We start from the raw sequence: 15,598 nt of genomic DNA, 5'->3' as shown, positions 1-15,598 counted from the left end.
TGGCTGAAACAAGTTACAGTAATAAACAAGCTTGGAAGATGTTTATTAGCATTGGCATGTAATTAATGACAGGCAGATATGTTAGGAAGATGTTAGGCATCAGGAAGTTATAGGCATTCATTTCCACAAAGCCACTCTGAATCCAATTCAATGTGGAGGCCTTTAAGAACACTTCCAACTCCAGTTAAAACACAGATAAGTGGGCTAGGAACAAGATTTGGGACTGCTCCTTACAACTTTTGAAGCGACTCTCCTGATTCTATTTAGATCACATCTGTGTCTATCATCTGGAAAAGGACTGAAGAAAAAATATTTCCACAGAGCAGGTGAATTTAAAAGGTAACCATTTTAAATATTCCTACTAGTTTCTAATCTCTTCACTTAAAATCTTTTCATGGAAGTTTTTTGCCCATGGTTCACGGGGTAAGTAAAGCCTATCAATATAAACGACTTGGCATATTAACAAGCCAGTGAGGCAAACTTGCCATCTATTTAATTAAGGTGATCCTTATTCTATTCAAATTTGTCAACTGGAGTTCTGATCTATGTTTAACCTTCAAAAATTTTAGGAATAAATATTCATGTTCAGATTTCAGTAAACCTATTGAGTTAGGACTTGATTATTTACCTCAAAAGTAACAAATGAGCAATCATATAAATATTCCCCGAAGTTATTTATGTAATGTTTTCATTTAATATTCAAATTATAAATATGCCTAATATACTGGAAATTCCCAATTCTAACCAAATACTGAAACCATATTTTGAGGACTAGACCTAAGCTTTAGAAAAGAGTTTAACCACCTCACTCATAGTACTACTCTTCAACAGTTCCTCTATGGACTAAAGAAGGCTGTAGGTACATTCTTATACAAGGGACATCGTAATGCTGATCAAAAAGTTAACTGTGAATGACAAGAGTAGTTGCCCAGGAGTAGGGGAAAAAACAAAACAAAACCCAAAGAACTGGTTAGTTTAAGTACAAAATCAAAGATGCTTTAGGGCACCCGGGTGGCTCAGTCAGTTAAGCCTATCCCATTCTTGACTTGGGCTCAGGTTATGATCTCAGGGTCATGAGATCGAGTCGCCTCAGGTTCTGTGCTCAGGGGGAAGTCTGTCTGAGATACCCTCTCACCCCTACCCCTCCCTGCCCCCCCACTCATACCCTCCTTCTCTCTCAAATAATACATACATAAATCTTAGAAAAAAGGATGGAAGCCTTAAAGACAAAGGAATCTGGACTGTTCTATCAGTCTACAGAAGCCATAACAGACTTCGGATCAAGGAAATAATTCAGTGAATGAGCTTAAGAACAAACATTTTTGTTTTAATGTTCACAAAGCAAGCCCACAAGTTATTTATTGCTCCTCCTATAACTCAGATCACAGTCTCCTTTATGATTGTTACCATCACATATATAATTAGCCAATATAAAAACCTCTTGAATACAGAGGTGGGCATGACATTTTGATGTATAAACAGACATAATCCCTAATCTCAAAGTTGCTTTCAAGAATAAGAAGCTGGATAAAACCCAGAAATAAAATACAGCTTTATAAAAAACATGAAATAATGCTGTGCTGTAATAATGAAAAAGGTCAGGAAAATCCTAATACCATTAATATTTTATTTTAGTTAGACCGTCAATAAAGGGTGCAGTACAGCTTTGGCTGCTGCACTTGAAATTAGGGAGAATTTAAAAACAACAGCAAAGTGATTAAAGGGATGAGAAAAACAAATCCTTCCAGGAAAGATTAAGTCTCCAAGAGAACAGACTTTCGCTATAATGCTCTATTACTATTAAATAGTACCAAACACTGTGCTGGTTAAGATGAGTGATACCAACAAAGAAAAAGAGACCCTTACACTTAGAAAGACTGCAATATATAGTTGATGAATTATAAGAATGAGTTACTTTATAGACAATCCAATGGCACATATTTTTAAGTCAACTAATAGGATTCAAGTTTCATTACTTTCAGCTTCAGTAACTCCTGTTCTATTCACTATGTTTAATTGGTAATAGCAGTGATGCCATACATTAGTTTAGTTCTTTATGAATTTCAAGATAATTTAATTGTTAAGTATCCTCACAACTAAAGGGTAGAAATTACGTCCCCACCATTAAGAACTCTGATATAAGTTTCCTTTCCTGAACTCATTGATTTCCTTAATATGGTGGTTCTTCAACTCTGCTTGATCATCAGAATCACCTGGGGAGCTTTTTAGAAACTACTGGGCCCGAAGTCAGAGATTTCTATTCTAGCTGACTTGTGAGGAGGGCAAGAGCTGGTGGTATTTTTATGCCAGTAGATAATTCTAATATGCAGTAGCCAGAGTTTAAAACTGCTGCCCTAATATTGTTCCTCACCTCCAGGCCCCCTTTCTTCCTCTCCCTGCATCTCTATTAATTTTATTTTCTGGTGGTATGAAAGTAATAGAGCTCACAGAACTGCTCAAATATTTATCAACACTAAGAAAACACCAACTATAATATACATTATTTTATATGCAGTAAAACAAACCACTGCCATGATTTTAAGATGTAAGATTTTAGAAATGTTAGATGTGCGGGCACCTGAGTGGCTCAGTTGGTTAAGAGACTGCCTTCAGCTCAGGTCATGATCCTGGAGTCCCGGGATCGAGTCCTGCATCAGGCTCCCTGCTTCTTGGGGAGCCTGCGTCTCCCTCTGACCTTCTCCTCACTCATGCTGTCTCTCACTGTCTCTCTCTCAAACAAATAAACAGAATCTTAAAAAACAAAACAAAACAAAACAAAAAAAAACAAACCCAGAAATTTTAGATGTGGAACATGGAAGAGTCCTCCATCCCTAATTTCCAATCTCTGTACTCTCTAAGAAACTGCATTTGCTCATATGAACTATCATATCCTATCCTGCTGTTCAGGCCCCTCCACACCATCTCATCAATAAAGACACAAGAAGATCTAAAGAAAAGAGGGTAACAGAAGGAATGCTGAGTTAGGTAGGGGACAGCATTTAGGAACAGAAACTAAATTTTTAGGTCATGGATTTCTTTCTTTTCTTCTTCTTCTTCTTTTTTTTTTTTTTTTTTTTTTTTTTTTTTTTTACAGATTTGTTTATTTATTTGAGAGAGAAAGTGTACACAAGTCAGGAGAAAGGGTAGGGAGAGACAGGGAAAGAATCTTCAGTAGACTTCCCACTGATCAGGAAGCCCAACATGGAGCTCTATCTCACAACTCTTTGAGATCATGACCTGAGCCAAAATCAAGTTGAATGCTTAGCCCACTGACCCACCCAGCTACCCCTGGTCATTGATTTCATAAAATATTACCTTTACAAGTTTTCAAAGTCATGTCCCTCATTTTGAGACTGTAGACAGTGGATATGAACATTTTACAAGTATCTTCTTCCCAAAGAGAAGGCAAAATTCCACTTGGCTAAAGAGCACTATAAAAATGAGTTCTATACAAAAACGTAATTTCAGTGTTCATTTGATGGCCATTAAAGTGCTTTGTTCATCTGGTTACAATAGAATTTTCCAGTGAATAATAATGCATAGGCTACACTTCAAAAAAAAGAAAATTCATTTAAAAAACCTAAATGACTTCTGCTTACACAATTATAAAACACTGCTTTCCTTGAAACACTCATCTTCCCAACTATATTTAAAATAGGAATTCATATGATTTGTAAGTTGTTTTCAAAGTCATCTCTGTAATTAAAGAAAATCAAAGAAATGTGGGATGGAATTTTGCTTGAAGTTCTCATTTAATCTGTCTTTTTAATTTGTGCTCCTTTTAATCCATAGTGCTTTATTCTTTTCTGTACTCCTCATATGAGGCTTAAAGGTTTGCAAAGATTCCTGGGCTTCTCTGAAGACTCAGCTCAACACCACAAAACATTCTCAAAGATACTCATCTGACTAGAATCACCCATCCACATCACGTTCCTATCAGAAGTTATATCCAATGAGTCTTAGGAGGATTCATGCATTCCACACAGCTGGTTAGACCCTGTGGCCAATCAGCTCATAAGGCAGGTGAGGCAGCACTAGTGTTAGTACAATCCCAGTACCAGACAATAGCTAATGCAGATGATTTTGTATTTCAAAACTGAACTAAACTTTCGGCATTCAAATGGAATTAGATTAACATGGAAAAATCTTTGATTCTTAAAATGTTAATACATTACACTGTAATTCATTCTTATTTATATTTTTAATGAATTTTTATTTTTTCACCCAGAGGCTAAAGTAAAATAGCCAGAGCTGAGTATCGAAAGGAATGTTTCTCATATTAAATGCTATTAACAAGAGGCTATGAAAAAGAGGTAAGACATACATTCAAAAAGAGACACTTAGCTTGTGAAAGCCACAGTTCAAAGCAAAGAGGAATCACAGGACATAAAAGTAAGATGGCCAAGGGTTAGCCAAATTTGGGAACATGAACAGATAAAGCTATCATCATGGAGTCAGGCAGGAGGGCATCAAATTCAAGTTAGAAAGAAAGACTCAGATCAATAAGCTTGAAAAAATGTGGCAAAGTCCAGGGTAGAGACAGAGTGCCAGATTTAAGTAAAAATTGACAGCATCCGCACTAGCTGCAGTTGCTTTTACTTTCTTTCTACAGTAATAAGAACTAATCTTTTTGAAAGGCAGGCAGAACACATGGAGGTGAAATCAACCAAAAAGATCTAGTATAGATGGAGACAAAAGCACAATATTCTTATTTTATTTATTTAACTTTTTTGAAGATATTATTTATTTGAGAGAGAGAGACAGTGAGAGAGGGAATACAAGCGGGGGGAGAGGGAGAAGCAGGCTTCCCGCTGAGCAGGGAACCCAACTGAGCCACCTAGGTGCCCATTATTTTATTTTTTTAAAAGATTTTATTTAGAAAGACTGAGAGAGAGAAGGGTGGGTGGAGAACATGAGTGGGGCAGGGGGGGCAGGAGGCAGAGGGAGAGGGAGAAGCAGACTCCCTGCTGAGCAGGGAGCAGACATGGGGCTCGATCCCAGCACCCTGGGATTATGACTTGAGCCAAAGGCAGATGCTTAACCGACTGAGCCACCCAGGTGTGCACAATGTTATTTTATTTTTTTAAAGATTTTATTCGTTTATTTGAGAGAGTGTGAGTGAGAGAGCACAAACGGGATGTGGGAGAGAGAGAAGCAGACTTCTGGTTGAGCAGGGAGCCCAACATGGGGCTCCATCCCGGGACTCTGAGATCATAACCTCAGCTGAAGGCAGCTGTTTAACCATAATGTTCTTATTTTAAAGGCAGCTCCTAAGACCAACCCTTTTCCTTGAAAAGAAGTGTCTGAATTTCATAGAAGAGTGATATGTTGAGCTTGGGAGCAATTATCAGGTCTTTTATCTTCCAACTAAGAGAGATACCTTCTTGGTAATGTTCTACTTCCTTCCATGGCATATAAATGGAGCAAGCATATATTATGACGACATCCTGTGTCAACCACGGCAATGACAATGACCTCTTCCATCAGGAGGTGGTAGATAAGATGGAAACTCCTCCCACTGGCCTGGAATAAGTTCTGCCTAATACAGGTAGTGGAGGATTAGCATCATCATATTAGTGGAAGGTTTTGCTAGAATTTGATTAGGCACTGGGCCTAATTAACAGATAAACTTACACCAAGAATGTAACAATGGTACTGTTTAAATCCTCAGAGCTGGCTAAAGGGCTCTTTTATATGTGTGATTCCAGATGCTTAAGATAGAGGTACTCTAACTCTAACAAAGGTCTAGGGTACTGAGTAGAAAACAGGGCCTCCCTAACTTTAAAAAAAAAAAAAAAAAAAAAAAAAAAAAACCTTCTGCCTGCAAAGGAGACAAAATCCTCAAGTCTAGTGGTCAAGTGGATCTAAGTGAGCTAATCTTTGACGTGCGGGTTAAGCCTTTTGCTGTAACTGCTGAACTGATTAACTGCAGTTTCTATCTACAGCAACATGGAGACACATAATCACACCACGTTTTCCTTGGCACAGGTACTGAAGCACGATTTTTATAGTCTTAGGGCCATGGGGACCTGATTGACAATATCCAGGACAAGCTTTCCCCACCTTCCACCCACCCAAGGAGGCATATACAATTTTAGAACAGAACAGGAAAAAGAAAACAACCAGGCTTTCCTGTAAGGGGCAGGTGTACCCCAACAGGCAGCAGTCAGTGATCAACAAGCCCCTGTAACTTCTGTAAAATGCAATCATGTTACTTTAAAGGGGATAACGTGGAGTAATGGGGGTAAAGTGAGGACTACCGGGAGCCACTTTTCTTTAAGACTGCAAGTTGGGGGCAGCAGGACACACACAAAAAAGTGCTATGGATTCCTAACAACTAACTTCTAGTCAGGCACTAAGACAAAGCCTCCATTACACTCTTGTTGCCTGGCCATGCGGGTGGCAAACAACTCATACACATCAGGTGTGCAGAAGCCAAGAACACCAGAGTGAAGTCTAGAGTGGGGGGAAAAAAAAAGCAATCAGGGTCAGGGGCACACGCTGGTGTGGTTCAGAGTCTGTCAAGGCAAGCCAGCAGAAACCCAGAACACACATCAATAGTCTTCAAAATCAGGCAGCAGGAACCGAAAGTGAGTTTGCAAGTGGAAGGCAGCCCTGGAGTGATGACTGCAGAGGCGGCAGTCCAACCTGCAGTAGCCCTGCCTCACCGTCCCATCCTGGGAAAGCCTATCTTCTGGTAGCACTAGCTTTATTTCCCCATGATGGCTTCTACAAATGGGCCAAACAGGATGTAAGGAAGGAGGCCTGTATTACATGGTATTCTACTACATCATTTGATTTAAACACACAAAACCTGGGTTCCATCACTACACTACAGTTATGTTCTACTGATTCTGATGTTCATAAAATTCATTTAAAGAGGACTAGACCTATCAATGAAATGATTATGCCTTTGTTGATTCTGCTTATAACATGGTACAGGGACTATAAACATATGAACTCCACACATTTCCAAGGTTGTACTGAAAAAATATATTCAGTATTTCTTAAAAAAACAAATCCAGGGGCACCCGGGTGGCTCAGTGGGTTAAAGCCTCTGCCTTCGGCTCAGGTCATGATCCCAGGGTCCTGGGATCAAGCCCCTCATCGGGCTCTCTGCTCCGCAGGGAGTCTGCTTCCTCCCCCCCCTCCCCCGCCTGCCTCTCTGCCTATTTGTGATCTTTCTCTCTCTGTCAAATAAATAAAATCTTAAAAAAAAAAAAAACCAAAACCAAATCCATAGAAAAAGATTTGATTTCAAAACAACAAAGTCAGCACACATATGAAACTGTTAGAATACAGGATGCCTGTGTGGCTCAGTCAGTTAAATGTCTGCCTTTGACTCAGGTCATGATCCCAAAGTCCTGGGATCAAGTCCCACGTCTGGCTCCTTGCTCAGTAGGGAGCTTGCTTCTCCCTCTGCCTGCTATTCCCCCTGCTTGTGTTCTCTCTCTCTGACAACTAAATAAAATCTTAAAAAAAGAAACAATATAAGAGTAGACTCTTCTTAAAAGATGCAGGACTGAGAGGAAGGTTTAGTTCAAGTGCTGGCTTATCATTAGCAAACTGTAATGTTCTAGATAAAACACTAAATAAAAATTCTCTAGAATGTAATTTTATTTTTGGTAAAATGAGGAGGTTGAATTTTATGGTTTCTAAGTAAAAACTCAGCTCTAAAAATATTTATGCATTAGATTTCTAGTTTAATTTCAATGGACTTTTGATAATTTCAAAGATCAATATGTTACCTGCTATAATTAAGGATATAATTTTTTATATCTGAAGAAAATCTAACATTATTTAGAGAAAATACAAGATAAGCATTTTTAGAAGACTCTACTCCAGGATTTCCACCAACATACAGTTGAATAATTTAAAAATACCTTTAACATAACAGAAGTCAATTTAATATTAAATCTAATTTAATTCTGAGAATAATGTAGTTTCTCAGAATAATTTAGCAGATAGACCAGTCAAATAATAGGGTACAGGGGAAAATGTTCACATTTCTTACCACTGGGCCTTTAAACTCTAAAAATGAAAGCTCAGATCTCTAAAATGCTTTTGAAGGCAAGTTAGAAGGGAAGAGAAAAAAAGAAACAGGGAAAAACATCAGACTGAAAGCTATTCCCAAGTTTAAAAAAAAAAAAAAAAGCTGTCTCTAGCCCTTTCTCTTGCCTTTGGTGAACACGGCGGGGGGAGAAAAACCAGCAACAATTAAAAAAAACCCCAAACCCCTCAGTGAAATTTACCATGACACTATTTTATAGCAGGTATTCTGAATCTTTTATCTTCTGAAACACACACGCACGCTGTGTGTGAATGCACGCACACACACACGCACGTGCGCATACTCACATACACAGTTATAGTATTTTCTATAGCAGCCCAAGTCTTTGTTCAGCACTGGAGAAGCTTTAGGGCAAAAGCAGCTTATGAATTTTCCACAGGAAATCTTAACCAAAAAGAAATGTAAATGATTACTGCAAAGCCTGTATATTTGATGTTTTTCCTTGAAAGAAAGAGAAGGAAAAAAAGAAAGAAAGGAAGAAAGAAAGAAAGAACCTTTTGTTAAATGGTTTTAAGAAAATTTCTTCTCACATACTAAAAATCCCCAAATCAGAATCACATGCAAATCCAATTAAATTCATGTGCAGTATCACAAATAACAGGTTTAATATTCTCATTTGGGTCTCTAAAATTACTACACACTGTGAAATGTATTGCTTTTTCTAGGAAAAAAGATTTTATACATCTACTCCCTTTCTCTTTAGGTTTCCTATTTATGATTTACTTTGAAAGATGATACTAATTCAATAACACATTATTCTCCAGAAGTTAACAATACTATTCAATATTAAGCTTGCCTGATTGAGCCCTAACTTAAAAAAACACTTAGAAATGGAAACATACTCAAACTTAGCTGGAAAATTAAACATTTTGTAATTGCTTAACTGCTAAGAGGACATTCAATTTATCTTGAGTAACTTTTATTATTTCAAAGAATATACATGAAAATCCTTCAACAACAAATTCCTTCCCCGACACAGTTAAATGCAAATTATCTTCTTTTTCCCCCCCGTCTTACTCCAGAAAGCTCCCGCACACATAGCTGATACGCCACCTACTGCAAAACCGAGCTGACAGCGCAGGCGATGCTGCCAGCATTTCCATTCCATCACCAGGCTGGGGCTGAATAAAGGCGTGCTTGTGTGGTAGTGTTTCTTTTTTAAAAATCTCAGAGCCAAGAAGACCAGGCTGAAATAGAATTTTCAAAAATGGAGCGTAAAATAAACAGAAGAGAAAAAGAAAAGGAGTATGAAGGCAAACACAACAGCCTGGAAGATGCTGACCAAAGACAGAACTGCAAGTCCACACTGATGACCCTCAACGTTGGTGGATATTTATACATTACTCAAAAACAAACACTGACCAAGTACCCAGACACTTTCCTTGAAGGTATAGTAAATGGAAAAATACTCTGCCCGTTTGATGCTGACGGTCACTATTTCATAGACAGGGATGGACTCCTCTTCAGACATGTCCTAAACTTCCTACGAAATGGAGAACTTCTACTGCCTGAAGGGTTTCGAGAAAATCAACTTCTTGCACAAGAAGCAGAATTCTTTCAGCTCAAGGGACTGGCGGAGGAAGTGAAATCCAGGTGGGAAAAAGAACAGCTAACACCCAGAGAGACTACTTTCTTGGAAATAACAGATAACCATGATCGCTCACAAGGACTGAGAATTTTCTGTAATGCTCCTGATTTCATATCAAAAATCAAATCTCGCATTGTTCTGGTGTCCAAAAGCAGGCTGGATGGATTTCCAGAGGAGTTTTCAATATCATCAAATATCATTCAATTCAAATACTTCATAAAGTCTGAAAATGGCACTCGACTTGTACTAAAGGAAGACAACACCTTTGTCTGTACCCTGGAAACTCTCAAGTTTGAGGCTATAATGATGGCCTTAAAGTGTGGCTTTAGACTGCTGACCAGCCTGGATTGTTCCAAAGGGTCAATTGTTCACAGCGATGCACTTCATTTTATCAAGTAATTACCTGTGTCATGAACAAAGGCAACAAGCATGCAGCCAGCAAGCTTCGGAAAACCACGGCATCAAAGGCATCCCAAATAACGTGTGCCGGGCCAGCTCCGTACTCAGAGCCCTGCTGCTAATCAATTACTGTGAGCTAACGGTATGTAAATTCTATCGCTAAAGATGCCCTTCTCAAGGGTGTTCCTGCTGATCAGACTCTTATACTTAAAATGAAAACAGTGATGTTCTATATATTGTAAATAAAGACTGAATGCTTTTGCTATTTGTTTACCTCTGAAGCTTTCAATGAGAATGTCTTGGGTACTTGCACAATGAACAAGCATGTACATTATCTATCATTTAAGTAAATGGTAATAAAAATATGTTAAAGGGCTGTAAGATTTAAAATCCTTTCTGCAAAACTACAAAGAAACTGAACTGGTAAAAATTAACTACTGAGAGCAAAGGAGATGTGCAGATGTACTAAGACAGAGCTACAGTGAAACCAAATGTAACTGTAAGAAGGTATTAAAGTTACTGACTTAATTTTAACGGCAGGCACCAAAAGCTTATTTGTAGTTCCTGTATTTCATGCTATAATTATAGCTGAATTGACATATTGCTGAACATTCCTAGAAAACTGCGTGATGCCAATAAAAATATAAAAGCACTATTAGCTTCTTTGCTTGTATTAATAATTATAATAAAAAGTTAAATGTGTCTCTTTCAAAACAGTACCACTTGATGATTTCACACAGTATTATGCACTGATGTAGTCAACTGACAGGCTACAGTAACCCTGGCTGGTCTTGCAAGTGACAAAAATCAGCAAATTCATTTCTTTGCAGGCTGAGCTCCAACAGAGCATGGATAACAGCCTTAACAGTTTATGTGGTATCAAAATAATAAAGGAGTTCATTTTCAGAACATCCTTTGAATCTATTCATTTTTAAAGCTCAAAAATATTTAATGAGCATCATTAAACAGTATTCTTACAAAAGAACTTTATTCTTTCCGATACATATTTTGATGCTAAATCTCAAATTCACTGAGTTGTGTTAATTTCTTTAATTATATGCTAAATGGGAAGTTATCTTTTTAATTAAGTTTTATATATGGCTTCTCAATGAAATAATGCAGAAACTTAGCTCTAAATGTGAATGCATTTTTCCCTCCAAAAGAGCAGCTAAATAATTTCTATGCCTCTTATTTTCTTTAGCTTCTAAGAATAAATTATATCTTAAATTTGCTCCTTTAAAATTTGACCATTAAAACAGGTAACTAAATCTTAATTTTAATAAATTTCCACAAAAGACTGCTGAAAATCGTGAGTTATATAAATTAGCATATATGCTAAAAGTTTGCTTACACATTAAAAACTTAGAGTAAATTAGCAGCAAAGCTAATATTCGTCCTCAGAACTCTGACTCTCACTTAATAAATCAAAGGTAATGGAAAAGTTGGCTGCACATACTAAAGGAAAAATTTTTAAATTATACCAAAAAGTCCCTTAAAAAATCCACTTTAAAAAAAATTCCATATCAACCACACAATCTTCCTTTATGTATAAAAGTTTCTAATAAAACATCAAATTATCTCTTATGTACTTTCACATGGCTTAATCAGGATTTAAAGAAACTATGAAAATAGTAAAATATAGTAAAGTCTACTTTAAAACAGTTCCCTGTAATTGAACGGTTTACATACTTCTCCAGCTTGTGAGTTGACTTTTCCTTGGCATTTGGATTTTGGTAATGAAAAAAATGAGAATGATTTAATGTCAAAGCAAGACTTTCTCTAATAAGATTTCGTTACAGATAATGAAAATAGCCCTGACATATCTTTCTACAGGAGATATCACTAAACAAATCACCTTAGAGGTAGTATAGGTTTTTGCATGAATTCACAAAAAGAGAATTTAACTGTCGTAATAAATTATTACCAACAGAAACCACTACTTAAATAAATCTGTCATTCATTTTAACGTATGTTTCCAAAAGAAATGATAACTGGATGCATTTAACATCGTTACATTCTTGATCATAATATTCTAAAACAATTTAGCTATTGAAGGTCATTTGACTAGATCAATTACTCTTGTACGACTTTTTATAAGTGTATCTTTTTAAATTCCCGTTAGCTGCATTTGAATTTACATATCCAAGTGCATAAATACTATGTTTAAGTATACAGAAAATCTCATTTTCAGTTTTCCTATTTCTTAAAATATTTAGAAATATTTTCCACTAAAAATGACTCAAGAAATCATACAAAATGCCAATCTTAAGAGTGATGTATTTCTGTTTGGAGTCAATGAAGAATTTCTTCCTTAAATTCTTCTCACAGAAATTCTCATTGCTTCACAGAATAAATCATAAAGTGACTATCTTCTTTTTCAAAAGAAAAGTAACAAAAAATAGTTTACTTTCCACAAGCCAAACATACATACCCCTGCATTTGGAATTATCCCATGCAATGCTTCTAGCAGTGTCCTTAAAATATGAAAAACAAAACACAGCTGATAGTGTAGTATATTTCTAAAATGTGTATGGCTGTGTGCAGAGCAAATGAAACACTTAATGAGACTCTGCAGGTAAAAGATGACTACCATCCCAGACTGAAGCTAATAATACTAATGAGGCTTGTTATTTTTCTTTTATTTATTTATTGGACAGATAGAGATCACAAGTAGGTGGAGAGGCAGGCAGAGAGAGAGGGGGAAGCAGGTTCCCACTGAGCAGAGAGCCCGATGCGGGGCTCGATCCCAGGACCCCGAGATCATGACCCGAGCCAAAGACAGAGGCTTAACCCACTGAGCCACCCAGGCGCCCCGAGGCTTGTTATTTTTTTAAAGAAATTTCATTATAGTTCAATTGCTCTTTTAAAGATGATATTAAAAGGTAATGCTTCAAAAAAGAAAAAAAGGTAATGCTTATTGTTTCATTACATGCCTAATACGACACAAGAACATACATTATCTCAATTAATCTTCACAATGACCCTAAGAAAGGTACTATCATTCTTTCCTTCTTTCAGGTGAAGAAATAGAGACTTATGAGGGCTAAGGAACCCAAGATCATACAGTTATTAAGAGGTAAAAGTGTAACCCAGACTTGAAACCCAGGTATACTAGCTCCAGAGCCAGCAGGAACTATGTCTGCTTTTGCCAGCCACTTACATCTCTTAACACTTAGAACCTGGTGTTCATAAAGTATGTGCTGAATACAGAGTACCAAAACCCAGGTTCGCCTCACTTGATGAAATCTCACAATGCAGGTACTTGTAAAATGTTGAGTGACAAACTGAACTAGGGGAAAGCAAATAATATTTTTAATGTCATGCGGGGTCATTTAAAGAACATGAGATGAATCATCTCCCAAGAATAAAGGATATCCCAAATTTGTCTACTAGTAAATCCAGATTTTCATATATCAAGTTTGAGGAAAAGGTTAACTTTTTAGGACTTGTACAGTCCACAGAATGGAGATATTGTGAAGAAAAAGTAGAGCACACATGAGCACTGAAGTCAGACGTGGATTCAAATTCAATTAACCTCCACTAACTTGTTTACATGATGTAAGCAAGATTCTTAACTTCTTTGAACTTGAACATCCCCATAACAAAATGGAGATAATGATTAGCTGGCGGACCTTTTATAAGACCTAAATGAAATTCTAAATTATACGTAAAGTGCCTCACACACTATAGACTTTCAATAACCACTGATTATTATCTTATCCAGTATAAAGATATCTTCATGACATAATCATGAATACCATGCACAAAAATTCACATTTGCATTAATTAGGCTTTCAACTTAGATAGGAACAGAATGCAGAACTTTTAACAAACATGCTTAATACTTTGATGAACACTATAAATATATATAAGAATATACTTTAAATTGCTATAGGCCAACACAGTTTTCATCTGTATTAAAAATGCATATGATGAGTTTCCTGGGACTTTTTATATTCTATCTTCATGTATAAAATCTACAAGAACAAAATAATCATTGCAGCTGTTTCATCAGCAGTATAAAACCAGTCAGCAGTAATATATGTGATAACACAATCTTAGAGATACCCCACCTAATAAATTCTGGTTAAATGTCTTAAACTGCAATGATGTCAGTCAAGGTTAAAATTAGAGCATCAGACTCATAATTATCTTTGCTAATAAAGCAGAGGTGTAATATGGACTATCTAAAACAGCGTGCAACTTAGAAATTACTTGTATTTAGCTCTGAAATATATATGGCTACTTCCGCAGCAGACTGGTCTTCCTAATCATATTTTGCTTAAGTTAATAATAAAATTAATTTGCTTCTGTTAACAAGCACCGAGGGAGTGGTGATAAAGGAAAGTATGCTGGGCAGAGGAAAACAACTAGATGGAATTTTAAATTTACCTAAAATAATTTATGAAGAGCTGACTGTGTTCCTACTTCTTGACCAAAATAAACACCGGGTTCAAGAGTTTCTATCAAACAAAAATCACTGATATAAATCTCATAAGCTGCTATAAATAACCTTCGCTTAAAAATTTCCAAAAATGCAAAAAAAAGTACAATGTTAGGGATACTGTATATAAAATGTAGAACCTCTATCTTTATTTAGATCACTGATTATTTCAGAAAAAATACTGAATTGGACATGAGAGAGTGAGGCAATTATAAAGTACTTCTTTATTATAGGTCTTAAAAAAAAACTGTTCCCTATCATAAAACATAACTGTTAACCTAAGAGCACAACAGGTTTTTCCAAACCCAAGATTCCAGAGTATTTAGGCACATTTAAAAGCAAACAGTTAGTAGTTTGTTTTTTTGTTTTTTAACCTAGTTAACTTTGGAAAATTCCTTTTTGAAGACAGGCCCAACTTTTCAAAAAGTAATTTTGATTCTTGTCCTCTAAGATGTTTAGACATATTTTCTATATCATTAAAGTGTAAAATTGAACAAGTCTGATTTCTTCCTAATTTCACTCCACTGATTTTGCCTTGTTACAACAGACGTTTTTTTAATAACAAGATGTTTATAACCAGTTTTTAAGATTAAGAATTATTGAATGATACTAACTTTAATCTCAATAGTTCCTTGAATTTAATTACCTGACTTTTATGCAGCTGCAGAAAAAACTAGACCATTTAGCATTTATTTTAGGCATATCATTTGATGAACTTTTTAAAAAAAATTTTAAATTTCTTCTTATTTTTAAGTAATCTCTACATTCAATGTGGAGCTCAAACTTACAACCCTGAGATCAAGAGTCACATGCTCTTCTGAGTGAGCCAGCCAGGTGCCCCACTACTTATTTTTTTTTTTAATATTAAAAATAATATGAATGCAGATACCTACGATCCTATATCCTAACAATTCTTTTTTTCTTTTAAATAGGCTCCACACCCAGTGCGGAGCCCAAGGAGGGGCTAAAACTCACAACCCTGAGATAAGATCTAAGCTGAGATTAAGAGTTGGATACTTAACCAAGTGAGCCACTCAGGTGCCCCCTAAAAGAACTACTTTGATTTCTATGTATTTTTTCTATCTGTGTGAATGTG

The 15,598-nt window shown here is 36.3% G+C and overlaps 2 protein-coding genes across 4 annotated transcripts in view; one reads left to right on the top strand and one right to left on the bottom strand.

The window, feature by feature from the left end:
• KCTD4 (potassium channel tetramerization domain containing 4) overlaps positions 1–10,710 on the top strand; it is a 37,384-nt gene extending 26,674 nt beyond the window's left edge. The window contains exons 2-3 of one of the 2 annotated variants that reach the window (XM_032873989.1): positions 268–339; positions 9,094–10,710. In XM_032873989.1, the coding sequence (XP_032729880.1) occupies positions 9,279–10,058 (780 nt within the window). In that variant the 5' untranslated portion in view covers positions 268–339; positions 9,094–9,278 and the 3' untranslated portion in view covers positions 10,059–10,710. Of the gene's footprint in view, positions 1–267; positions 340–4,310; positions 4,393–9,093 lie in introns of those variants that run through there. The other variant, XM_032873991.1, reaches the window with a different exon arrangement.
• The window catches only part of GTF2F2 (general transcription factor IIF subunit 2), a 149,932-nt gene that overhangs the window by 73,269 nt on the left and 61,065 nt on the right, over positions 1–15,598 (bottom strand). The window lies entirely within an intron of this gene.

This window comes from Lontra canadensis, unplaced genomic scaffold (genome assembly GCF_010015895.1).
Source record: "Lontra canadensis isolate GAN:19392208 unplaced genomic scaffold, GSC_riverotter_1.0 scaffold51, whole genome shotgun sequence".
Lineage (NCBI taxonomy): Eukaryota > Metazoa > Chordata > Mammalia > Carnivora > Mustelidae > Lontra > Lontra canadensis.
The sequence above is the reverse complement of the archived record's forward strand: the minus strand, read 5'-3'. Positions and strand labels throughout refer to the sequence as shown.